This window comes from Lolium perenne, chromosome 3, assembly GCF_019359855.2.
Source record: "Lolium perenne isolate Kyuss_39 chromosome 3, Kyuss_2.0, whole genome shotgun sequence".
NCBI lineage: Eukaryota > Viridiplantae > Streptophyta > Magnoliopsida > Poales > Poaceae > Lolium > Lolium perenne.
The window spans coordinates 122,501,111-122,528,467 of record NC_067246.2 but is presented as its reverse complement, the minus strand read 5'-3'; the positions used below and the strand labels follow the sequence as shown (position 1 = coordinate 122,528,467).

Sequence of the window (27,357 nt, the reverse complement as noted above, 5' to 3'; positions counted from 1 at the left end):
TCGGGCTGCTCGGCTACTACTACTGCTACTTGATGTTTCTAGGCTTGGTCTCCTCCGGAAGCCTCCCCGGATCCGTAGACGATGAGGTAGTGTACGCCTTCGATACCTCCAGAGAGGTCTGGTTCTTCATAGCCGATGATCTCGGCTCCTTCAATGTTGTTGTAGTCTTCCTCCAAATGATTCAGACAATCTAAGCAAGGGATTTAAGAGTGGTATGAGTACGAGCGTACTCAACAAGTTCATTATAGATAAGAGGTGTTTAATGCACTAGCTACGATATTAGACCAGAAAGTCTAATACCAATGCAGGTTTTGATAAACATTTCTTCAAGAGATTGCTTTTATTCCAAAGAGCTATGTCCGTCAGCCTTCACCGGTTTACTAGAACTTCATGGAGCTCCTTTCCGGCCGCGTTCGCAGTTCCTTCTCCCGGAACAGGGAGTGACAGGTCACAGTTCTTTACACTCTGCAGAGGTGTGTTGCTTTACCCATAAGAGATCTTAACCTTGGTGCCAACCGGGCAGCTTTCCCGTCTACACTTCCTTCGGTGTGAGGCCCGGTATAAGGTCTAGCCAATCATGTTCCTCCGCTACCTCGAACACCCACCCTTTGTTGCATGCCCCGACCCTGGGTCCACGCCGGTCCCATTATTCCTGTAGATTTCAAGGTGGACCCCGACCACGACGACAGTGCTGGGCTCTACCATACACTCCTACGCCGGTAGCTGCAACCCATCATAGACCGTAATACCGTGGGGACTTAGGACTCCCCAGCCTCACTGCTTGCTCCTTCGGGCGACAAGTGTACTACGGACTATGCCGTGGGGACTTAGGACTCCCCAGCCTCACCGCTTGCCCCCTTGGATTACAGGTGTACTACGGTAAGCGCATCCGTTGATGAACGAGAGGTGGAAACACTTTTGACTATTCCGTCCCACTCCGGATCTTATGGTTAACACGGGTATTACGGCACAAGAATCACTGGCGGCATTTGTTGTTTAATCCTAGATGGATATAAACCCTTGCAATGGAACCTCCACCATATCAACACAATCCATGGTTTCATTGCCCACCACATAGTCATATTCATAGTTATGAAAGTAGTGGTTTTGGTTTTTAATGCAATAGTGATATTCATAGTACTTTGCAAGTAATTTGATAAAAATACTCAAATGACATGTGCAAGTGATGAACTTGCCTGAACACTGCAAAGTTTTGCAGTTGGATGGTGTGGACTGACCCTTGTCCTCTGTCTCTGAAAAATAGCATCATTGTCCAATAAGGGCAATGGTTAAAGAAGCAATTATGCATGCTTTCCATTTTTAGGGTTTGTTCCCCCCTTTCCGATGTCTTATTATTTTATGTGAGAGGTAAATACTAAGAATGATTTGGAGATACTTATCTTAGATTAAATACAACCTTGAAATGTTGTCAAGGTGTTTTTAAAATCCATTTGCATTAATGGACTTATTTTCATTATTGAAAATAATATGTGTGATTTAAATTATTATTTAAATCATCAAAATAAGACTTATTCTTAATTTTCTTCAAAAATTCTGTTTGGTATTTTATTTAAATAGAGAATTTTATGCTGATCAATTTTCATATTTTTAATTATTTTTTTAGAGCTCTAATCAATTTTCTATTGAATTTCAAAGTTTCTGGTTTTTAATTGAATTGTGAAAAGTCACAATTGCCCCTGGGCCCACCTGTCAGTGGAGCCCAGTGGGTTGGGTTAGACCAGCTCGGGTCCAACCGACCCGAGCGGTCGCTCACTCCCTCACCACCTCGCGCCGCTTCGACCTAACCCTAATCCCCTTCCTCTCTGGCGACCTGCGTCGCCCTCACCGTCGCCGGCCGATTCCGGCGGTCTCCGGCCGCCATGGCCCTCGCCATGGGGCGCAATGGAACCGCCCTGTGACGGCGATCCTTTCCATCCGCGTCGATCTGGAGCGGACGCCGCTCCCGCTCGTCCTCGACCCTCTTCGCCATGGCTAGGGTTACGGGATCTGCGTGATCCCGCAGCTCCCAGAGCTCCTGGCTTGATGGTGCCGCCGTGGCTGTGCTGCCATGGTGGGATGGTGCTGTGGCGCCGCCATGGCTTGGCTTGGCCTGGCGCCGCCGCGCCCTGGCGTGTGCCGCCTTGGCCGCCATGGTTGCCTGCCTGCTCGACCCTGGTACGTTCGCCATCTCTCCCTCTCTCTTGTGCGCTAGTTCTTCTTCCTCCTTCCTTAGCTCTGGTCACAGCTTCTCCTCCTTGTGGAGAGGCTAGCCGTGCTTATGCTGCTCTGTGGCCGTGCTTACTGCTGCTGCGCTGCTGCTGTGTTGCGGGTGCTGCTGTGCTAGATTGCTAAGCTATGTGCCTGTTAAAGCTTGCATCACTTGCCAGAATTCTTCCCTGTGCCTCTGTTCTTGTTTCTATGCTTGCCTGACACTCATGTGTATTCGTATATGCTTCAATGGCTTAATTGCAGTATGCAATTCTTGCAATTTTGCAAGTGCCAGAGCTTCTGTGGCTAGTTCTTGTGCTTAAATTCATAAGCATGCTCATCTGAGCATTACTGTTGGCTTATTGGTATGATTTAGTGATGAGCACTAAGTGCTTTACTTTTTTATCATGATCCAGGGGGTTCGTCAAGTCTTTGATGTGCTTCTGGATACAATTATAAATCAACCAGTTGGTTATCTGTGAAGCAACTGTTGATTATGTGTGGCCATTTTATTATCTGGTTCATGCTTTGCTGCTCAGTGATGCTCTAACATGTATTGGCATGCTATAGCAAGCCCTGATGATCATATGATAATTTCTTGTTTGTGAATTAGTGAGTGCCCCTCTCTGTGACTCACTGGTGCTCATTCAGTGCTATTTGTGCTTCCTACAGACTTAGTCTGGGTGTGCTGGTGCTTGTCCAAGCATTAGTGACTGTGTGCAATGATCCTTTGGATCATCTGCAAGACCCTGCGCATCAGTAGCTTATCTGTTTCATTTATCTGCTTAATTTGCTTTGTTATTTGGATAAATGATGTGAACTGTGACACAGTGATGATCATATCAATTGATTTGCTTGGGCTAGAGGGATGCCAACAATTGTTGGGGACCCTAGCCCATTCTGAACCCACTTGGGTGATGATGCATGTGTAAGGCTTAACTGTTTGGATTGGTTGTGTGGTTGAGGTAACCCTGACAGTAAGTCCTTTCTGTTAGGGTGGCTCCCACCTATGTTGGCTTGCTGTGGCTTACTAGATGCTTTCTGGGTGATCCATTTATTGGATTGCCAGTAGCTCTTGATGTTGAAATCAAATAGACAATGACTTGTCTATGTCTGATGGCCTGACTAGCTGTAGGTGCTAAGTGTGTAGCTAGGCTAGCTGTGTTTTCATCTCTGGCTGGATTTCTTCAGTTATGCATTGATTTTCATAGCTGTTGTTCCCATTAGATGATTTACTAGTGGCCTTACTACCTGTGCTTGCACCATATGGCTTAGTAGCCAGATGATGACACAAATTGGGTATCACACCCCTTTGCTTGTGTGTGATTGGTGCATATGCTTATATATGAACAAAACCATCTGGTTTGTTCATGATGCTTGGTATACCTCACTCCAGCTCCTAGATTTGTGGTTGATGTAGAGGGTTTGCTTCTGTGTTGATCTTTTGGTTGATTTGCTTGCCCTGCTCCTCCTGGTGAGCTTGTGAAGCTTGCTTTAATTCAGTGGTGTGATTACACAGGTTGAACAGTGAAGCTGTTCTTCCTGTTCTTATGTTCTTGGCTGTTCTTGGTGGCTTACCAAAGCAATTCTGTCGATGGCATGGCTAGGGTTTACTGTGGAGACTTTATATGAGCTCCACCTCCATCTCCGGTCGACAACAGGGCCTGGCAGCCTGTGGTGACTCACCAGCTGTGTGTGTGGTGTGCTGCATGCACACTGCTGTGTGCGCAGCCTAGCTGTGTGTGTGTGCTGATGCTGTGCACTTGGACTTGGTTCTGCCTGTGAGATGGATCAGCTCGGCAGAGACTTGATAATATCCTCTTCATTTCAATTGTTTGCTAACCTGCCAAGTGGCTTTGCCACTTGGCTTAATACTTTGGTTGTTGTGTATGTGTGCAGGGATCAAGAAGATGCTCAAGATGGACTCAAGATCATCTTGATCAAAGAATTCATGAAGATCACAATGTAGTTTAGGTCATTTAAACACCTTGTAATTTTCCTTTTTCTTTTTCTATTTATTCAATCCTTGTAATGTGTTGTAATTCCATAATTCAAAATCTGAATATTGTAAAGACAATGTATTATGTGTGTGATTATCAATAAAGCTCAAGTTTTCCTTAATGAGCTTTATGTAATTGTTGTATTACTTATAATCTTGATTAATGATAATTATTTTTTAAGTTATCTCAAATTTGAATTATGTGATAATCATTTGATGTTTGAATTTGAAATTCAAATTCAAATTTGGTTTGAATTCATTCAAACAACCTAACTTGTAATTCAATCATTCAACTTATGATTTCAATGCAATTTCACTTCTCTCTTCTCAAAACCCTAATTTAGACAAGTAGGAACAAGTTCATCGCACTCTCCAAACCCTAACCCTGTAGGATGTCGAGAGAGAAACCTGTCCCCCTTCGATGCAGTTTTGTTTTAAAAGCGCGAAATTTCCCCGTAAATTACAATGCAATGCACATCCCTTTCTAAAATCTACCCCTCGATCGTCTCTAAACCTGGGACATTACAACCACCAAGGCCAAGGAGATCGCTACTACGCGCAAGGGCCGTCAGGTGTTGATACTGATTTTTTCAAGGGGATTGGGATCAAGATCTTGGCCATGGAGAAGCTGCTCGACCTGCCATGTCGTCCTTATGCATATCTACAACCCGACACGAAGCCAATTGGACCCAGGGTAAATAATACTTTTATACTAAAATTTTATACTTGTTTGAACTTATGTTGCTTAATATAGCATTAGTGAGTACAATTCATTTAGTTGGATGTAATAACAACATAAATGTTTATAAAAATAGCTTTATTGCTTTTTTTAATTCATGTGTAATGCATATAACTCCAAAGTTTTCTTATGCTAAATTTAATTTTTATATTGCAACAAAGTTTTCTTTGAATTAATTTACAGTTGCATAAACTATGCAGTGAATGCATACGAGTTTGTCTATGTACCTATGTGTTTATATTTTTTTAATACCACTAAATATCATGATACAAATCTTTAAAACCTAGGCTTGAACAAATATCTTAATTAGGAGTAATTCTCGCATATTATTAGACATGTATAGTCATGGAAGCTTCTAGAGCATAATTAAATTGAAGTGTTTGCAAATGTGTCTTGCAAGTAAGATTTAGTAATAAGTTGACAACATGTGCATACTTATGCTTATGTTTGGTATTGAAATAACATCGCCTACGGCATGAAATGGGAAGTTTTGTTGGTTCTTTAGTTCCGTTTACCTGGGAAACAGGGGGCTTTAGGGAGCCATGGCACACGACGCAACGCAGCACCGTCTTCGGCACGTCGGAGTCGTAGACCCTCAAACCATCCAAGAACATTAAATTGAGAATGATTCTATTTTTGCGCATATACTATCTGATTATTTTCATATGCTCGTAGTGCCGCTTGGTTTCATCTCGTGCATACAATAATTTTATTTGTTTTCTAAAAAAAACATGCTCAAAATCAATGAGAACATTTAGGGATTTCATGTAGAGAGGGCAGAAATTAACTATTAATTAAACACGATGTATAACTAATTAATCCCTTAGGGCAAGGTGTTTTGCGCCCAAGAGCATATTATCCTGGTTTTTGAAATGTATTTTAAACTTATTTTGAAATTTTAAAACAACTACTAAATTGTGGCGCATATATCTGAATGTTCTATATGCTTGCAAAGTCGTTTCACAAAAAAAGATTTTCAGACTTTGGTGGGGAGGGAGGACAGGGAAGGGCTAGCTGTGGTGTTGGGGTTTGGTCCTCTTCCCCCGTGCCTCCAAGTGGGATGCCGGGTCGGGGGCTAGCAACATCCTTTGAATATCCTGGCCCACCGGTCAGACCAATGACCAGGTCTGGCTGAACCAGACCGATCCAGTCGGTCGGTCGTGTGCCACTCTCTCCCCCTTACTTGCTCGCTCGCCTTGCCCCTCTGCTCATGCAACTCCTGAGTCGCCAGCTCCATTGTTGCTTGATTTTGACGAGCTCCGACCGATCTCCTCCGCTACCGCCAGTCTTAATCGACGCGTCTTGCTCTGTGCCATCTTCTTATCCGCGCAGATTTGTTTCTCTCGATCACTCGCGCTCATCCCAACCCTTACCCTAACTAGGTTTTGCGACGGTGTTGCTCGCCGTGGTCTGGGCTTCTCCCTGGTGGTGGTGGTCGCGTAGCTGCTCAGGGTAGCCCTCGATGTGGTGCTGGTCGCGACCGGTGGACTTGTGATGCCCCACCATGAACGGAGCCGTCGTGCTACCTCTGTCGCTGATTTCAGCTGCGCTCCGCTAGGGCAAGTCATTCCTACTACTATGATACCTCTAGCTTGTCCTTGTGCTCGCATCTCCGTCTAGAACTCTTCTCTGATTACCTCTACTACATAATTTTTCTCGGCAATCCTCTTTGTAGCTCCATCGTATAGACTCCTAGTGCTCTGCCTTGATCTCTTGTGCTCTATAGTTCATCCATTTGATTAACTGAACCATATGCTCATGTAGTGCCTTGTGTTCTTTCTTGTTTATGTGACAATGTTTACCGAACTTCATCTTCAACTTTGCCAATTATAATCATGCAGTGTTTAAATTACAATTAAATAGATATGTATCTAGTTGTTCCCATGGCGGCGGTCGCAGCGGCCCTTGTCGGTTGCCTGGGACGGTGCGAAATAGGCGATGGACGCCTAATCGCCGGCGCGACCGTGGGGTCAATGGCGGGTGCCGTCTGCCTCAAATCGGTCACATCTATCTTCGGGATGCCGTGGTGAAAGGCCGAACAGCGCAACACGAGCTTCTTTGCTGGATCTGATGGGGGATGGGGCGGTGGAGGAGGCGATGAGGCCATCGGTCTTTCCGATGTGACGTTCCCAGAGAGAGAGCCAGAAGGTGAGTGGAGAGAGAGGCGGCGACAGTAGAGTGAGAGAGTGATGAACAGGCGAGGTTTTTTTGCCCTGTCTCCCGCGGTTCCCCACGCATAGATAATTGGGCGGTTGGAGCCTATTTCGCGCTCGGGCGAGGCAGGCTCCATGGAAATGCTCGATTCGGCCGTTGTTGCTGGGCTTGCCTCAAGGGGTTGCTTTAAGCTTCGCGCCAGCTATAATTGGGCGCTGCAGGAATCCAAACAGGTTGATTTCTTCTCTCCCCCAGCGAGGCCGGACCGTCTGCACGCTACCAAATGTGTCCTTCGCGGTCATTTGTGTCGGACTGCTGGAGATGCCCTTAATATCGCTGGCCTTCGCCGAAGCCACCTTTTGCGTCGTCATTGCCCGTAGAGATATGGCCACCGGAGCCAGGGTTGGAGCATTCGCGGCCATCGATTCGATCAAATCCGCATTTTCTCTCACCGAAGCAGTAGTAGTATCTCGTAGGGCAAGAGGAGGAAGACATCCAGCCGCAACATTATCTCTCGCACTCCCGATTAGAAACCCAATTCTGCGATCCGAAAGATGGGTAAGGAGAGAACAAAGATGGGTGTGGTGGTCTCGTCGGAATTGGGATGATCGTTTGGCAATGACCTAGGCCAGAGGTATGCGGGGAGTGGAAAAAAGTGGGGCGGTCGGCATCGGGGAGGGGGACAATTGAGATGTGTGGTAATTTGGTGAGTTGACTGAGGGCGACGGTTTTCATGATTCTTTTTCTCGCGACGCGTAGTTAGCGAGAGGGTCAAGGAGCGAGCGGGCTGGACAAATGGACCGATGTAGTGGGCAGGAAACGAAACACCTTTGTATATTTTAGGTAGTAGAGATACGTCTAGATACATCTAATTTATAATAAATCTTAGACAAACTTAATGGGATGGAGATAGTACCTTTTATACTTACTAGCAAAAGTGCCCGTGCGTTGCACCGGGTCCGAGGAAGAAAGTAGCTAGACAAACCATCTATGTTGATAATATTTTCTCCTATTTATAATAATAGTAGATTGCAAAGTATCTCACTATAACAACTTGTAATACCACAATCCTTTGATGATGGTGGACATCATTCTTAGGTTCGGGCCGATATCTGAAAAACTTTCCCGAGGGCCCGAGAAACTAAGCGTGCAACCCTTTTTTATACAGGCCGTGGAGGGGATCTCGGTTCCAAAACCTTACTCCCCTCTGGCGCTCCGCCGTCTGCCGCTTCCAATACCCGCGAGCAATTTGAGCCAAGGCGCCGCCACATTCGCTCTTCCGCGAGCTCCACCATGACCGCATGGCTGGGGCCGACAACTGCGCGAGGGGAGTCGGCCGGATTGGCGGCAGCAACTCGCAGCCCCCCCCCCCCCCCCCCCCCCGTATTCCGCTCGGAGGCGGAGCGGCGGAAGTGGAACCGCCCCAAGGGCGCGCAGAAGCAGAGCGCGCGCCGGTGGACTAATTGGGGCCTGACGCAGAAGTGGAACCGCCCCAAGGGCTTGCGGAAGCGGAGCGCGCATCGGTGGACTAATTGGGGCATGAGCTTTAGATATAGAGAAGAATCAATCCGTGCTTTTTCCGTTGGTACACCTTCATGTCCCCCGCATCCCTCTATCTGAAAAAGATCCAGTCTGCTCTCGCTGCTCAGTCAACCCACCGGTGCAATCCGTTTTCACGCTGCTTAAGAAAAAGTAAATCATTTCATAGCTCGGAAAGGGAAATCGCACGCTTAGTCTGTCGGTCCAGGCACACCAACCACTATCCAAAGCAAAGGTTGGTTCCTACTAACCCAATTGAATGTCACATCCAGGGCCTTCCTTGTGAATGTCGTTGGACCCTTCAATATCTTGTCTAGCGCGGTCCTTATCCGCGAGCTCCACCGCGACCACATGGGCGGCGGACGTGGAACCGCCCCGAGGGCACGCGGAAGCAGAGCGCGCGCCGGTGGACTGCCGTCATTTTGGAGGACGAGGCGTGCCCGGTGCTGTGCTATCTGCGCCACCTCTGAATTCACACTTTTCAGTTCATGTTAGCTTTTCCCAAATTCATCTTATCGATTCCGTCCTCGTGCCTTTAATCCGTTCCCAAATTGATCTTATGGATTCCATCCTCGGGAAAACCTATACACCGACCAGGTCGGTGGCTACCGGCCACCGCACACCCCCTGGTCGGGTATGGGCCAGGCCCATTAGTGTCTGTTTAGCCTGTAGCAGTTCGTTTTTCCTTTTTCTTTTCTGGTTTTTTTTTCTGTTTTCTGTTTTCTGTTTTCTATTTTCGGTTTTGTTTATATTTTTTCAGATTCGAAAATTTCAATTTTTAAAAATTGTTCAAATTGAAAAATGTTTAAATTCAAAAATGTTTAAAATTGAAAACCGTTAAAATCCGAAAACCGTTCAAATTCGAAAACCGTTCAAATTTGAAAACCGTTCAAATTTGAAATTTGTTGAAATTCGAAAATTGTTCTAATATGAAAATCGTTCAGATTCTAAAATTGTTCAAATATAAATTTTTTTTAAATTCGGAAATTGTTCATAGAGTAAACTAAATTTTTGTTCAAATTTAAAAATGTTCAAATCTGAAAAAATGTTCAGATTTTTAAAAAGTTATTTCTTTTTAATTTGAATTTTTTTAATTTTGACAAATGTTCAGATTTAAAAAAAATCTTTTAAAAAAGAAAACAAACAACAGAAAACAAATAGAAACGAAAAAGAAAAAACGAATTACCTGATGTTGGGCCGCGGCCCAGCTAGCTACTAGGGAGCGCGAGGGTGTGCGGCAATCCTCCCAGCTAGCTACCAGGGAGCGCGAGGGTGTGCGGCAATCTTAATTTGCATCACTCGTTTTGAAGAATAAAATACATGTTGCGTTACTTTAAGAACATAGGTACATAATTTTATTGTGGTCTACTATAGATACTTCATTTAATCTATATCTTTCTCAGCTTAAAAACACAAGTCTTTCAACCACAAGAATTATGCATCACCGCTTAAAAAAAGAATTATGCATCAGGAAAAGTAATACTTAGTTCGTGTTGAAAATTTTCTTATAGGTACACCCGACAATTTTTTGCAAATAAAAATAATTTCTGCATAACTTGTTGGCTACCTTACCAGAAATAGAAATGGTTGGATGGTGAAAATCCATGAGAGGAAAGAACTGAAAGATATCACATTTGCCATGTATGCACCCTAGCTATGTCTTGCTAACCTGTGGCCTCTGCCTTGGAAAGACGTATTCACATTCTACACTTGAGAATAGTGAACTATATAATACAAAAAACCACGATAAATTAATAGTGATGTCAACATGCCTGGGTGTTCTTTTTTTTTTTTTTGCAGGGGTGTTCTTCTTCACTCACGGTTTTAAACAACAAAGCAAATTAGATCCACATGCTAACAACTAAATCTTAATTATCCGCAAACACCCATTCAAAGATCCAACACACTCGCAAATTGGCTTAGCTATATATTATAGTACTATTGTGAATATTAAATACTCGAATACAAGCTTCACGTGCTAAGGTGGAAATAAGAAGATGGTCTTATCTTTGTATGGTAGTAGAAACCATATATAGGGTTGTATACTTGTCGGCAGCCATTATATACATATATGATGTTTTGAATTTTTCAAAACTTTGACTCAAAAATTCTAAGTGTTTGCAAATAAAGAGCTACGTGTAGCTCAGCCTCCGTTTGAGGTTTTCCGTTATTATATGGTGCACATACGAGTACAATAAGTTGTTTTGTCATATTTAATGAATTGACATCAACTGCACTCCAAGTCACTGCAGAGCCAAACCTAACTCAGATAAGACAAAAGGAAACTCACACCCCTCAAGTTAGAAAATAATAAGAGATCGGGATGCCATAAATTTAGGTTACCCCTAATAATCTATCTATAAGGGATGTTAAGATAAGCAAAAGAGAAGGAATTGTATGTATCCCTTATAAAACCTGGATTCTTCAATAGCGCATGAAAGTGCAATCAAACTCCAAAGTTGAGAACTTGACGGCACATATTTATCTTTTCAATAATCCAAGATTGAAATTGATATTGAGTAATACTCATGTATATCCATAAAAAGCTACATATATATGCAGACATAAAGAAAAATAAAATCATGATATTTGAAGACGGTGTTCCAGCATTGGTCGCTGCGTTTGTGTTCCACTATTTTGCAATACACAGCCATGAGGAAAGATATTAGCAATTCCCCAAACTGCGAAAATATTTAATAAAGTGAAAGGCACAAGTATATTTGTTGCCTGTTGAACAACCTTGAAGCGCGCAATCCACATCAGTATAATTCCATCAAGAATTGGAAGCATTAATGAATCAAGACTCTCAAATAAGGATAATGAACAACAGTAGTAGGTCCTTACATTTGATTGCACCTACTTCACAGTTAAAAAACAAATGCACAACTCAAAAAAGCACCGACACTGTTAGCTAATGGGAGATCTGAAACTCTCTCGTACTCAGTTTCTACGTCAAGTGATTAAAACCAATCAAATAGTGCTATGTGTTGGTATTCCTAAAATACTTCTGATAACTCATTCTGAAAAACGACATAGGAATCAACCCCACATCTACCATTTACCTCATTTTTAGAATATAAAAGAAGTTACTGGTGCAAGTCTTCCATCAATCAAGTAAATACGGAGAATGCTTAACAGTTCGTGGCATTCTCAAATCTCAAATACATGGTGATGGGACTCCCACGCAGGCTTCTTCTTAGTTCAGTAAGCTTTAGTGTTGATCGGATGGAGAAAAGAAGAAGAAAATCTCCATTGAAAAACTGAAGCCTCAACAAACCGAGAAATGACTCGTACCTTCTAATGAACACATCGTACCACGAAAGCCGGCCGCCATGCTAGATCCTTGTCCAACTCCAAATTAAAGCCGCTTGTGCGTGAGTAGGTGACGCCCTCTCCACAATCACATTCAATGATTAACCGGGTAACTGCAAACCTAAAATAGCAAATAGAGATCAATCCAAAAAAGGCCACCGAGCACGTCTCACGGCACCACTGCATCGAAAAGGATCGTGTGCGTGAGGCCTGTACTGGGCGAGCAGGTGGTTGAAGCGCCTTCAGAGCTCATCGTCACACCCTGGGGACTGCTCCTCGAGGCGACTCCGTGCACACCTCCAGCTTTTTGTGGTGTTGCTCCATCCTCGGCCAAGCCCCGACGCGGCCGCCGGCGATGACACGGCCCCGCTCCACCACCTTCACCTCATCAATTCGCTATCAACTTTGTTGTCTGTCGTCTTTCCCATGGAGCGCTGCTATGGATTCTCTTGCATGAGGCCTTCAGTCATGGCCGCCGCCAAAAAGAAGATGAACCCTTCTAATCCCACGACGTTGACTGCGGCGGTAAAAAGGCAAGTGGTAAATGAAAATTGTGTCAGGGCCTTGAACCGCCCCTCAAACATTGATTTACATGATTATTGTCGAGAAAGATTTCCAAGATTGATTGCCGAGATAATGGTTGCAAAAATTCAGGGATTTATGTGCTAGCGCCATCAATTCCTTTACTTATGAAAACTCTCTTTGATAGGAAAGGAGTAATTGCTAATTTGAAGATATGGCAGCTTTTCTTACGCATGGGTGAGGATATCAACCAGAGACGTTCATTGATGCAATACATATTTACTTCTTTTTTCCTTAGGATGTTTCCTTGATTTATGTCAATCCAATTGGTAGGAAATAAATTCTAATCCCCAACTGCAATATAATAGTAAAGATAATAGTAAAGATAGATATAGATAAACCCAGCCGCCGGAGGTCACTCGATCAGATCGGCATGGACTCCAGCAAGCGCCGCCGCGTCGAGCAGCACGACGATGCCACCGACCGGCTGGGCGATCTGCCGGACTGCCTCCTCCACGACATACTCTCTCGCCTCGGGTCACGGCAGACCGTGCAGACGAGCCTCCTGTCGCGCCGGTGGAGGCACCTCTGGCGCGACGTGCTCCGCGGCAACGTCATCGTCAACGAGTCGGAGTTCGCCGGCGAGCAGTGGGAGCGCTTCGAGGACTTCGCCGACCACGTCCTCCCGGCGTCGATCCCGACGGAGACGCCGCATCTCGACGCCTTTGGCCTGAACCTGGTCAGCCAGAGGGTCACCTACAGCTGCTCCGGCAGGTGGATCCGTCGCGGGCTCCGACGTTGCCCGGCAGCCGTCGACATCCGCACCGCCCACGACGTCACCGTCAGCTGGCAGCCGCACTGGTCCTGTTTGGACGGCTCCCGGCCGCAGCCCGACGTGTCGGCTGCTGGCTTGTGTGCTGCCGGCTTCACCCGGCGCCTGACCAAACTGCACCTCGTCGGAGTTGGCATGTCGGCCACCTTCTTGGAGGACCTCGGCACGTACTGCCCTGTGCTCGAGGACCTCCACATAGAGAACTTCCGGATGATGGACGATCTCGTCTGCATCGCATCACCCACTCTACGGAACCTTGCACTCGTCCAACTCCGAGACCACCTCGCCTCCGCCAACCTCAGGATCACAGCTCCCCTCCTTGTCCGCCTGCGCCTTGAACTCGCCTACGGCGGGCTGAACCGTCACTGCGTGGTCGCGGGATTGGCCACCGGGGCGGAGCCGCTCGCGTTGGTCAGGGAGGCGTTGATCCGGCTAACGGACACCAGCCACCATTTGCAGCGGAGCGAGCGACGGCGGAAGAAGGGAAAGCTCGAGTTCTTGACGTCCATGCGTGCATTCCTGGCGCTCCTCCCAAACTCTGTCAAACTACATCTGGCAGGATTCACAACGACGGTCAGTACGCACGCCATGAACAATGCATGCCACGGGTTTTTTTAAGCACGTGTAGGGCAAAATTCTTCTACAGCTTTTTTGTGTACTAATTTCTTGTTAAACAATACCTTTTTCGATAATGTGTTAAACAATACCTACACATTGTAGTGCAAAACTTAATATGTTATGCTATTAGAGAAAAAATAGATAAGATAAAATCTAATGATTTTAATATTCACATTTATTTTATTTTTGTTGCTATTTTGTATAGCCCGCATAATATAAGATTTTAATATCTGAAATTTAAATCTGAGTCGACTCTGTAGCCACTGAATTTTACTCATGATTCGTGTTGATATGACATTTTTAAGTGGGCTGCGATTTCCTAGTTGCAAATTTGTTGCAATTGAGATTTTTTTTAGTTGTAAATAGGTTGCAATTGAGATTTTCCTAGTTACACCGTTGAATTTGCTTCGAGATTTGTGCTAGCCTAAGAGTTGCACATGATTGCAAGTAGCTAGGTTGTAACTGAGACTTAGATGACGCCACCTGACTGAGATTCAGTTAAATCTAATTCGAATGAGATCTAGACATGCCAGCGTTGTCCTACACTCTTTTTTCTATATTTTTTGTTGCAATTTTGTCAAAAACAAAAGTTCAGCTACAAATTTCTCTCCTTCCATGCATTCTTCATAATTTCTTATCCCTCACCACTGTATATATGAAATTATCAACGTTTAATGCATACATCTTCCAGGCGTTGCTAGAGGAGGAATCCCAAGAGTTTCCAGTTCTCCATCGCTTGAAGACCTTGATCTTAGAACGATGTGATCTTGGAGTGGAGTTCCAGGCGCTACCGGGCATCTTCCAGAACACATCTGACTTGGAGAAGCTTGGGTTGCACCACTGCACGGTATGATTAACGTTCATGGCACTTTCATTAATCGGTTCTTAGAATTCATTCTTTACTTTGGCTCTAACTATGTACTCTCACATGCACTGAGCATTGTATATGAACCCCAGTTTTTAGGTCCTCCGGTCAAGAAGAGGGGGAAGAGAGACCAACGACCTACAAAAGATTTCGCCGCAAAACCATATGTTTTCTGGTGCGAAAAGCTGAAATCAATAGAAATCACAAGGTGGCCGAAAGATGAGCCACACCTTGCTAAGGTTTTGTTAGGAATCTCCGAGAGAATGCAGCCGTCACAATGGCAGCGGGTCAAAACATTGAGTAATATTGTGTAGAATAGAATAAATTTGATCGGACTAAGTACGGGGATCTGAATAGAATGAATTACTTGTTTTCTAAGATATCAAACAACTTGGAATGCTGGATCTAGATCGATCACGACCATACAATCAGACAAGGGAATTATTTACTGAAATAATTTCTTCTCAGCATTTTGAAATGGCAAATTTAGTTCCTTACCTAGCAAAGAACGTCATGCCATGCCAAATCGAATTTCTCATAAACTATAGTCATCAAAATATTGATTAGACCATATAAAAAAATCATCTCTAAGCGAGGAAGATACATGTATAAGTGGAACATAATTTGGAAAAAAGAAACATGGTCTGAATCTGCACTTGTGGCGTCCAGCAGGAGGTCAAAAATGATGGGATCTGCTGCCGGTGGTATCTTCCTCTCTTTGCGATGGAAGCTTAGTGGTCTTGGTGGTGCTATAGACTGGAAATTCGCAGAATCCCCTACAGGAGCTGCTGCATCGAGAAGATTGGACCTGGAGGCTGGAGCCGCGCAGGGCACCATGCCACGCCGTGTCCGTGCGGCGCCACATTAACCACACGACTGCAGGGACATCTCGGGTGCACGAGGTGAGCCCGTTGAATCAGGAGCTCGGCGGCGCGTGAGGGGGTACTGCGGGAGTGATGGAAGAGGGGCGGCGCTGTGGATATGGCGTCGGCGGGAAAGAGGGACCTGCCGTTGTGCGGGGCACCGGAAACCAGCTGCGCGCCGAGGGATCCCGCCGGAGATCGACTGATGGGTAACGGCGTGATGGGGCGCCACCGCCCGTCCTGAGTCCGACGGCTCCTAATCGAAACGAAATATTGTACTTCGCCTGCCAACTTATCCTGTCCAGCGGGAGGAGAGGCAGGGATCTCTCAATCGATCTGGTCTGTTTCTTCTGAGGGCTCTGCGGATCGGGGCGGAAGATGGGGAGGAGAGAACAGAGGGACGATTTGGGAGAAAAGAAACGACGAACCGGTATGGTGGCAATTTGACGTATTATGCGATTTGGTGGGAGGGCAAAACGGTCTAATGAAAAGTTGGACGAAAAATTTGGCAGAAACCTTAGCTCCTTTATTATTAGGTATAGATTTTGTTAGCTACATAACGTGAACTAATGAGAGAAGTTTAGGGGGCTGTTTGGATTGTGCCCCCTCTAGCCCTACCAAAATATTGGCATGACCAAATACATGACATAGCCAAAGTATTGGCAACTCATGGGTGTTTGGATTGTAGCCCATAGTTCCTGCCAAAATTTTGGTAAACCCTTTGGCTTCCATCTGAAGGTATATATGATGCCCCCCAACGGGGGCCTCACAGCGATCCACAGACATGCCACCAGGCGTGCAAGGGCTGATGATGCTCACCCAGTCACCCTGTTGGGGAAGATAGTTGGTCGCATGGTCCTGGATGGCTGATGATGCTCACCCAGTCACCCTGTTGCCTAAAAGTGCAATCTTATTCCCAGTTTATTGGAAACCATGTGCACCACTAGGATCTGAATGTCGTCTCACTGCTTTGCAGGTTTTATATGGGCTGCAGCCGCACTACACGAGAAGGCAGACCGTGAGTTCTCAGTCGGAACACTTCAGCATGTGGCGTTGCATCTCCGTGGGGATGGCGAGATGATAAATGATGGACACTCCCCAATTTGATACTGGTTGTGGTGAGCTTTCGATCATTTGGACTTACCCCTTCTAGATTTTCCTTGACAATTTGATGCATGACCTTACCGTGTTCACTGCAGGCATTGCTCTGTCCGTTGGCTGCATCTCAAGAACGCATGTTGCCTGTGCATCCGCGACAAGGAGATGGTGTGCGGATGGCTGCATCGTCGTGAATGGTGGATGGCTTGAAAGGAGTGAGGTGGAGCGACATGACCGACCATGCTAAAATCCTCTTGTATATCACTCCGTTATGTACATTATTTTCCTTGTTCGCTGGTTAACTTCGTGTTGTTTGGAAAGAGTAATAAAAAACACTATTATGGTGGTTGATTTGCATGAAAATTAATTCTGCGCATGAGACTTGTTTATACTTAAAACTGTTGCTTTTATTACACCTGCTGCTTGAATTGAGGTCTATTTTTTTCCTCCTAATGATATGGAAGGCAGTCAGCCTATACTGGGTTTTTCATTTTGTAGGTGGACTTATTTATATTAAAACACATTTAAGGAATAGATTCGCTGAAGATTTTATCTCAGTGTATATAGGGGTAATTTATGATGGAGATAATAGGTATCATGATGAGAAGGATAGCTTGTCATTGAGATTTCGTGTAGTTTAAGGTTCGGTTCTCTGATTAGGAATCCATGATCTACCTTTTTTTTGCATGTGATGTCTATATGATCAGAAGGAGGGTAACATGGTTTTCACTAACAAGTCAATTGATGGATGTATGCTATTAGGATTTTCCCTCGGGTAATTCTCGGTGATTCATCATGCAAATGATATGGATATCCTCTTTCACCGTCTTTTTGTTTGAAAGATGTCGAATAGACCAATGACATGCCATTTGCATTGGATTTGACTTGAGAAAAACTCTGCAAGTAGTGTTTAATTATCATACTGATTTTTGTAGCATTGGGTGGACATGCTTGCCATTCCGTCATAGAAGGCAGTGATCATTTAGAGACCATTGTATTTTTGAATCTTGGATCCAGTAATGACGGCAATTACGTTGGAGAATGTGTCTTCTATGCCTGCTATTGCTAGAGCAATTATTGGAAGTTTGCTGATACTTTGCCACACAATCTATCTTCAAACAAACTTATGGTCAGTTCTAAATTTATTCAATCAGCTCATCGAATAAATTAACTGAAAAATATGGCTACAAACAAGTTCAGAAACGGTGTACCTCTTGTACACTTCAAATAATTAACTAGTGCTTACTTTCCATCCTTGCTAAAATGCTTATCTTTGAATAGTCATCAGTGGGCCACTTCTGCCATTATCTACTAACATTTTAATTTAACTCTTCTTAGTAGGTGTTTCCATAAGCACTCATCCAGCAGATGCTGAAATCCATGGAACATCTAGATACAGATACTCGTGTGAGGTGCATCACATATTTTCTTCTGTTATTGTCCGAGGTCCAAGCCATCACAGGGGTGATTCAGAATACCTATATGAAACAAAAATGTGGCAGTCTCGAGCTACATCAGTATTTGCATGAGCTACTGCTCTACTTGATAAGTTAAGGAGAGATAAATAGTTTTTATTTTCAGATAATCCTGGAAATACAGTGCACGGTAACGGAATAGAAAGAAACATGCAAGAGGAGGATAATAAACATGTTTGGGCCTGGAAAAGTCCGGAATATTTTCAAAATTGGTCTTCTTCTTTATTGATCGATGGGCAACACTAGCTAATTCTGCAGAGGTACCCCCTGCCCCCAAGAGTATTTCAGCACCAATTCACCTACATTTGTCCTTTGTTTTCTGGTGATGTTTATTTTGGGTCAGGTGAGACCACGTAGAGGGATATGCATCTATTTAATCATGATTGCCATTTTAATTGTATCTTCCAGGAAACCAAGATCGTCCCTCTGACTCAAGATCAAACAAATCAATTGTTTTCTGCATTCTGGATACAAGCAACTCAGACTGATAATTGTATGTTCAATTATGAGGCGATTGGCCATTCATACAGTCTCACTGTTCTTTCTTCCCATCTTAAGGTATGAGTTCCTTTTTGAACTGCAACTTTGAAATTATCAATTATATCAATAAAGGGTTTATCAAATGGTCGTCATTTGTTTTCGTACATTTTGGGGTAGCATTTTTCTTTTCAAAAAGAGACATCTAAGCATGTCAGTAGTCTCATCTCTTCTTTATACCGTAGGATGGAAGTTCACATTATGTTGTCTAAGTAATTGTATCCATCTTTTTTCTAATGTAAATTTATCCATATTAAGTAACGAACACTATTGATATAGTAGAAGCGGGACTTGCTGTGACAATTCCAGTAATTCGTCCCTGGCAGGAATCAAACTCTGGTTGTTAGGGTGCGTCACTGCGACCCCAATCACTGGGCTAAGCCCACGTCATATTAAGTAACGATTTTGGTGTTGCAGAATCCAAGCAATAGTAATAACATTTAGTTCTTCCGGTTGCATCTATCCCTGGTTACTGCGTAACCATGGACATATTCCTCTTCCGCTCTCGTCATGGTTGCTTGTTGTGTGTGACCGTGTGTGCTTGCTAGTGTGCGTGTGTGCTTGCTTGCTGCAGGGCTATGTGCTTGGTTGATGGTTGATTTTGTTGCTGCTTTACCTGCTGATCTTGCTAACATTTAGTTGGAATTGGAAGTTGGGAGGCTAGGAAGCATGTATCAGTAGCTAAGCAAGCTACAAGCCAACTTCTTCATGTTTCCAACGTTTTGAACTCATTTGTTCTGCCTATCTCAAATTCTAATACAAGTATATGTTGTTTTTTGCCATTCAGTCATCGAGCACTTGAAAGAAGGCATGGGCGCAACAAATAGGGCAGCATATTGCTTCTTTAATCCAAGCGTAAGTGGTTTGGAAAATAAATCCTCTTATTACTAAGTGCTAGCCTGCAGATATTACTGTTCTGGATGTACCTGTGCATTTTTTGATGCTAGTGCATCACTATCCTGATGTATTTGTTTGTTCACATACCCAAAATTGTTTTCTAACATTTATTAGTACTACCATATGTTATTATTTGGTGCCTTATAAAGAACCTTCTTTCCGTAATTAATGGCAAAGTTGAGTAATGAACTTGGTTCTTCTTTGCAAATAATTTCTTCCTTGTAATAGGATCGTTGAAGTTAGTGAGAACTACTGGTTTCTAAATTGCATGGAAAAGGTTAGAAGAACAACACGTTAAATCCCCTCATTTATTTTATTGACGTGGGAATGATCAAGGGCTTGGTCATTGAGGGTGACACACATTTTCTAAAGATAATGACACATTCAATGAAAAGTTATGTGGTAGTTAATTGCATTTATACATCCCTATGGTTCTTTTCTTAGTTTTACGAAACCAATATTAGTATTTAATTAGCATTTATACCCTCCATGGCTAAATTGCCTCGGCCATATCGAACTCCAAGCTCTAGGCAAGCACCTACTTTTTTGTTTCTTTGTCTTCAGGTGTTGATTGGCTCTCACTTGTTATGATCCAGTTTTGTTCCTTCCTTGCAACTATTGTGTTTTTTTGTTTATATTTGAACCTTACTATGGATGTGTTCATAATCATATATGCATTCCAATAACTATCAGCTGAATTTTTTTTCTAGCTTTGGTTATTAAATACATATCTACAATGTTTTCTTTATTGCTTTAATAAATTCTGGATATATACGCTCCGTGTGTATATACCCATGTGCACATGCTGATGGGAGAAAGATATTTTCAACTCATAAATTATGCTTATATTGCAGAAAATACCAAATAACACTAGGTTTTCATTGCTTTCGTAGCACCAAGGTTGTTTGAAGAGCCAACCGAGAAAAAAAAGGTTCAATCCTTTATCTTAGATAAACCCTTCCCTTGAAGTAATGAAGTATTCCTTATGATTTGATGTGGCTGCTATTGTGAATCAGTTCTATCCATAGGAAGGATAAACCATAAAGTTGGCATTGTTTCTTTTGAAACTGCTACTGGATTGCTGGGAAACATATTAGCTTTGATCAAATTAAGTTCTTATGTTAGCATGTTTTCATCAGAATATTTGAGTTGGAGTCATCATTTGCCTCCCAATTGGTGTGAATTGTAGAGTTGGAAGTAATTGCTATTTATTGGTTATAAGTTCATATTTTATTGTGTTATATTCAGATTCATTTAAGTTTGGTTTCCAAGCCCATTGCATTCATCCTTCTTCCTGCTTTTTCTCCAAGTGCTAATCAACCAAAAGTCCAAAACCTCATTACCCACCCACTGGTTTACAAAGCAATAAGCCTAAAAAGTCACCCTTTGGAAAGTTGGGCATTGTTCATCAAAACACGCCCCCTATCTCAGTTCTTATACTTGGTCTCATTTTAGTCTGTACCTCAAAACCGCAGTGTTTCTAGTAACCATATGAAGCATAAGAACCGTAGTGTTTCTGTCAACCATATGAACCATCTCCGCCGTTGCATGAACCCGGATATGTAGAGAAACACAAAAAACCTACGAGGTACTATCAACCTATCTGTTAACCCATATATCTATACATATCCTGTTCTAGAAGTACATGTGTCCACTAAGATATTCTCAATGCAATTGTTTTGTAGCCTGTCTGCCGTCATGATAACCAACTAGAACGGCTTTTCATTGCCTTTTACCTACATAAAATTCATGTGTCCTAGATAAACACTACAATATATTTGAACTTCCTTACCCCATGCTATGCTATGTAGTGGGGTCTTCTGTTACATTGTTTATTCTTTTGTCCCCCATTCTTGGGTCCTTGTTATGGGATGTGTCAAACATCACAGGCTGACAGAAAATGTTTGGATGTACTTATCCAGTAGAGAGGCCACCCCTCATCTTATTATGTGGACTATTATTGTACAAACATGCACTGATCATTATGCATAATATGCTCTCCCTGTTAACTCAGCTACGGCATGTTTTATTTGGCTATGGCATGTTGAAGTTATTCCTATTTGTTGGTTTCAGTATGTTAGATTCATTTGCTTCTGATTTCATCCATCGTTTCGACTACAAGATATGTACCGGAAACACTCGGTCCACCACTTTCGGTCTATACCTACCTTAGTGCGTGGCAAGCCTTGATTTATATTACAAGGGTCCTTTTGATCTACAGAAAGCAGAATACTTAGTTACTCTCAAACAATTCTATCTTTCAAGTAGCTTTTGTACCTTCTAATAATGGATTCAGATTCTATCATATATACCTACTCTTAATTGTTTTAGTAACTGGATATTGCCACTGCTTACTACCCACTTGAGTTGAGCTACTCCTAGATATGGTCATAGTAATTTGTTGAGGGCACCCAAATAAGTATCTGCAGTTAATCAGTCCTAAAGGAAACTAACCTGTCTATTTGGTAATGTAAACTGGTTCAGGTTGCACAAGCATTCCATTGAAATGAAGGAGTGTGCTTGTTTTTACAGATACAAGATGCTACTCATATTTGTGATTTTTTTCTCTTTGGATAATGGTTGATGATAGCTCAGTTTTTTTGGAAAGTCATATGTAAGCTCGGTGGTCGGCGACCACCAATAATTGACTCCATGTCGGTTTATTTCCAAAGCTACTACAGATTTTGATTCCTCGATAGAATTAGAAACTCAATCATTTCCCATCGATGATATGCCACTTTGTCGTTATTTGTGCAACTTGTACAACATCGAAAGAAAGCTATAATCAATGCATAAATGACCAACCGTTCTGCTTCTGGAAATTTTGTTTCCTAGAAAGAAATTATCTGTGCTAGCTCGTCACTTCAGCCGGAATATGCTACTCAGTTATTATTTGCACCAGCGCTGGCCATTAACAAGAAAGCTATATTTTCATCTGAACTATAGGTCCTTTGTACTCGTATTATTTTGTTGTAGCCTTTTAAATATCCGTTCCTACAGGTTAGCAGGCTGCTGGAGTCGTTCCACCTAACACAGATGCAAATCATGGAGACAACAAAAAGGTATTACTAATCTGCTACTGTTCATTGCAGAAAATACAAGCATTTTCTCAATCTGAACTCACGCACAACTCTTTTACATTAATCTGTATTTCCTTTGTAGTGGGCAGGGCAGCCTATTTGTCATGTCAGATACCATTTCTATGTAAATTATATCTGAATTCTGTTTTTGTGAGTAGTCTGACCACCTATAAACTACAGTATTACGTAACTTTTGTTTACTCATGTTTCATTTTCATGATTGTATTGTAAAAAAATGGCTGCTACTGTTGATCCACATAGTAGTTTACAAGTTAAGAAGGGCACGTGAATTACCATATTCTCTTTGTTCTGTCAGCTTACTATGAAGTGTTCTACAAAACGTTTATCAGTTAGGAATGTATGGGGTTTGCGCTGCAAGGCACACTTCTAAATGAAGTGTTCTACATGTGCTTATTTATTTGACCCCGAGTTCTCTGAAGATGACTAGCTGCTAGAGTCAGATGAAGAAGAAGCGAATATTTGAAGCGTGAGGCCCTAGATTATTTCTCTGATGGATGTCTTATAGACGGTATAGCTAATTGTGTTGTTTACAATGGTGCATTGTGATTGTATGGCTGGATTATTTATTTCTTAGGTTATCTATAGGTGTTAGTGATTGATATATCATGTGGTCAAGTTTCCATTCATTGATTAGAATAGATTGTATTAGTTCCCCAGTATAACCTTCCTTGTAATGGGATAATTATGTTTAGCATGGTTCTTTATTTGATATTGCAAAGTCGCATAGTTTTTGTATTCAACTTGAAACAAGGTAACCTTGACCAATGGTTTTAGGCCTTGTGCTTATATATTGAAGAGATTATTCCTTTCCTTGAATAGAAGGGGCTTTTATTGAAAATACCAAAGCTCTTTGAAGTCTACTTGGCACAGGTTTTTATTTTCAAAGCTAATTTTTATAGTGTACTGCAGTTCATAAGCTACTTTCGTAAAACTAAAAAAGTGCAATCATATCTTATGCAAAATAAATATCGGCATGAGCTTGACGGGATCATGCGCCAAAGCGCACTTCTAAGATTTGTTATTATATTTATTTAGGATGGAAGAATTAACTCCTTTCTAGACCCCTTTATACATAACAGGAAAATATGTATGGGCCTGAGATATGTGTTATCGAATGAGTGTCAAATTCCAGCATCATAGTTTCGTTGACCTGCCATAAAACTATTTCTTAGAAAATGTGTTCCTAATTGTCAAGTAGCAAGGTTTGTATCTCCAGTATGCATTAAAGCATGGCCCCGTACCTTTGTTTGTGAGCTTTTGTTTTGTAGCCAAGTGGTTTATTTAGAAATATATATAGTGGGCTTTGTAGTTTCCATATTACAATCTAATAATTATGTGAAGGTTTTACATTAACACAGTTTGTATCATTGTTCTTTGTGATATGTAGTGCCATGGTCTCCGGTTCAGATGATAAGAGCATGGATTGAATGACTGGCTCATTCATCAATATGTGCAGAAAGATGATAAATACTCAGTTATATTTTGGGTTGCCTCCTTCATCTGTTACGTAGATTGGTTGGTTTGAGTCTATTCTTACATTTGTTTTTTTGCAAACTGCCTAAGGTTTTAGTTGCTGTAACTAAAAGGGAGTTGATAGTTGTGTTTGATGTTTTCTTCGGATTATAATTAAGTGCATAGCTTAAGATGGAATGTTGCCTACCTTTCATTGAGTTGCTTTATAAGGTGTTTCAGTCTTTTGTTATAAATAGTATATGGCTGGTAAACTGTTCATGTGCAAAAAGGGTTTTCTAAGCTAAGCTTATTGATTAGTTTCTGACCGTTTTTGCATAATTGCTACATTTTTTTGGAAAGTTTAATTTCATGGTTAATATTTTGACCCACCAATGATCTGTGTCAGCAGCCAATAAAAGACCACAATGTACCTAGGAACTCCATCGGCTATATACCTAGGAAGTAGGAAGTAGGAACTCATATGCCCTCCATCAAACATATTCTCACGATTGTGTTAGATGACCTAATTTCAGAATGTTGTTACATGTACAATTACATTCTCATTAACATTCAGGACATTGTCACTAATCTTAATCATATACAATGGATTTTATCGTCTTTGCACAAAATTTCCAGTGACATGAGTACCACGGGGTCGTGCGCTAAGGCGCACATCTAAATCTAGTTTGGTTTCAAGCCAAATGACTAGCCGATATTTGGCACATTGGTTTGGCTATTGTTGGGTTCCAGATCTCAGAACTTGCACGATAACAAACAAGAAAATGTGTATTTATAAATAGCCTTTGAGCCGTCGCACAGGCACAACACAGTACAAATCGCCCTAGTTTTTCCTCTCTAGAGCTCGTACGATCAGAAAAGGTTGGGAGGCAATGACATGTTTGGACAGCCGCTTGGCCCCTAGTCATGGTCATGTAGTATGCTACAGTATGTACTTGCTGGTACAGTGATATTTTTCACAAGCTACTGTAGCTTCTCTCTGTCTCTCCTTTTCCTGGATGTTCTTTCATTACAGTGTAGTAGGATTTCAGCATATTCCTGATCCGATTTTCTGAAACGGAATGATTTTCTAGATATTATTGGGCAATACTAGTGCATCTAGGAGCAGCACTGGGCTGACTACTGTGAAGGAATAATTAAGGAATACAACTATAGTATTATACGTATTGCTGCAAAATTCGCACCGATGCACCTGCAGATTAGCTTGCAACAATGAATGAGTAGCTTGCGTGCATGTAGGTGTAGTCAATCGAGGATGTGGAAAATGACTCTTGCTAGGCTAGTAGTGTAGCTAGCTGCGCGTGTTTGCTCGGATTGTGACTGGTGCTTTGCTCTAACCACGCCATATCCTCCTGTCTTTCAGACGGACAGACACTACGAAGCGTGGGTGCAGTGCAAGGCGTGCGTGCGGCAGGCCCGCTGACGTACGCGCGGTTCAAGGGATTGACAATGGCGCGCCCGTGCGCGATCGCATCAAGCCTTTTCCTTGTCAGAAACGGACACCTCTGCACTCCGTCTAGTCTTTGAACAGCATGTATACACGTACCGTGGTTGCAATCACCTCCCTCCGTGAAGGAAACCATCGACTCCAGCCGCGCTCCCCAACCTAGCTAGATCTTCATCCGTCCTTGGCAACTACCGAGCCATGGTCGCCAGAACTGCCGCCGTGTCCGCGCGCGTCATCCGCTCCTCCCCGAAGCACCGTATCTACGAGGTGCGTGTCGCCGGCTACGCCACGGTCAACACCACCGTGACCGCAAACCCGGGCGTCGCGCGCCGGTGGGTGTACTCAACATTGTGGCGCAAAACCCGTCGCCTTCGCTCCGGCGCCGGATTCACCGTCGGCATGGGCATGCAGTGGACCCCTTCCTTCCGCCGTCTGGGCGCTGAGCCGCGGCCGGGCACGCTGCAGCTCTGCTGCGGGCGCCGGTGCCTCGTGTTCCAGATCGCGCAGGCCGGCGGTGCCGTGCCTGCCATTCTCCGGCGCTTCCTCGACGACGCGCGTGTGGGCTTCGTCGCGTACAACATCGGTTCCGACTGCCGCAAGCTGAGGGACTACCACGGCCTGGAGGTGGCGCGCCCGCAAGAGCTTCGCCTCGTGACGGGCATGGGCAATGCCTCCATGGAGCGCATGGCGGATCAGGTCCTTGGGTGGTGCGGCGTGAGGAAGATGAATTGGGTGGGCATCAGCAAGTGGCACCGCCGCACGCTGTCGAAGAATCAGGTGATATACGCCTCCATCGACGCCTGCATCTCGCATTACATCGGGGTTCGGCTGGGACTCAAGCCGGACACCCGATGTGGACAGGGACTCTGCTTCTGAATCGGACGCGTAGAAGCCAGACTCACAGCATGCAGCGATCAAGGTTCAAGTGATTTCACGTGTCAGAAAATCCAATTTGCAGCCCCGTCGTTGCTGTAATAGTTTCTCTTATGTGATGAGCATGTCTGGTTGCTAGCATTGCAGTCTAAATAGCTTTTATGTTTGTTGCGTCTGGATGCTTTCTATTTTGTTCAGACATCCTTGTTTTACTTGATGTGCTAGATTATTATTCCGCATCGACATTAGTATCCTTTTTGCAGTGGTATTTGCCTTGATGGATTAATTTCGATCCTTGCATACTTTTTGTCCAACACTTGATTTTCTTTTGACACATGCACTCCCTTTAATCTAAATTATTTGATATAAATTAGTTATCGTAGGTTCGGTGAATCTAAATAAATTTAGGCAACGTACATTTTGCATAACCTGCAACAATTAATTTAAATCAGCGTAAGCATATATCCAAGACAGGCATATATAATACTCAAAGCTCTAATGTCTAACTATGTATTCAACGTGTCGTTTATTAGAGCATCTCCAAGACTCCAAGGCCACGCGGTAAAACAGTTATACAAGTTTAGCGCGCGTTGGCAAATCGCTTCAAAGGTGATCGTTGGACAATGTTGATGTCGTTCAACGTACCTGGCAGCATGCCAAATCCAAAATTTGTAGTCAGCTACAACTTCAAGGATTATGGTGGAATCCTTTTTGTGGCCTTTGAACTCATGCCATGCGGCGGGATAATCCTTCCAACTTCAATGCATGCAATCGATGGAACCAAACGTACCTGGAAATTCACGATTTT

General features: G+C 43.2%; 2 protein-coding genes and 1 long non-coding RNA gene across 6 annotated transcripts; all 3 read left to right on the top strand.

Annotated features, from left to right (window-relative positions):
* The first annotated feature begins 12,906 nt into the window (after positions 1 to 12,906).
* Positions 12,907 to 14,985, top strand: LOC127339594 (MEIOTIC F-BOX protein MOF-like). The gene is made up of 2 exons (XM_051365428.2): positions 12,907 to 13,878; positions 14,615 to 14,985. Exons 1-2 carry the CDS (start codon positions 12,907 to 12,909, stop codon positions 14,774 to 14,776), a joined length of 1,134 nt encoding a protein of 377 aa, XP_051221388.1. The 3' UTR covers positions 14,777 to 14,985.
* Positions 14,986 to 16,487: 1,502 nt separating this feature from the next.
* On the top strand, positions 16,488 to 24,402 carry LOC127342264 (uncharacterized). Of its 4 annotated transcripts, XR_011755342.1 has the most exons (8): positions 16,488 to 16,769; positions 16,851 to 17,005; positions 18,091 to 18,484; positions 18,633 to 18,782; positions 19,549 to 19,616; positions 20,513 to 22,720; positions 22,821 to 23,267; positions 24,147 to 24,402. It is a non-coding gene; the product is annotated as an uncharacterized lncRNA (long non-coding RNA). The 4 variants fall into 4 exon arrangements; XR_007876469.1 differs by lacking the exon at positions 22,821 to 23,267; XR_007876466.1 differs by having other exon boundaries at positions 23,055 to 24,402.
* Positions 24,403 to 25,567: 1,165 nt separating this feature from the next.
* LOC127339593 (3'-5' exonuclease-like) lies at positions 25,568 to 26,770 on the top strand. Its single transcript, XM_051365427.2, has one exon. It carries the CDS (start codon positions 25,875 to 25,877, stop codon positions 26,550 to 26,552), a length of 678 nt encoding a protein of 225 aa, XP_051221387.1. The 5' UTR covers positions 25,568 to 25,874; the 3' UTR covers positions 26,553 to 26,770.
* The last annotated feature ends 587 nt before the right edge of the window (positions 26,771 to 27,357 follow it).

Bases quoted from the DNA above. Each gene is read 5' to 3' on its own strand.
- LOC127339594 (XM_051365428.2), top strand. From the start codon at position 12,907: ATGGACTCCAGCAAGCGCCGCCGCGTCGAGCAGCACGACGATGCCACC. The intron at 13,879-14,614 runs GTCAGTACGCAC...TACATCTTCCAG, and splicing joins TGGCAGGATTCACAACGACG to GCGTTGCTAGAGGAGGAATC.
- LOC127339593 (XM_051365427.2), top strand. From the start codon at position 25,875: ATGGTCGCCAGAACTGCCGCCGTGTCCGCGCGCGTCATCCGCTCCTCC.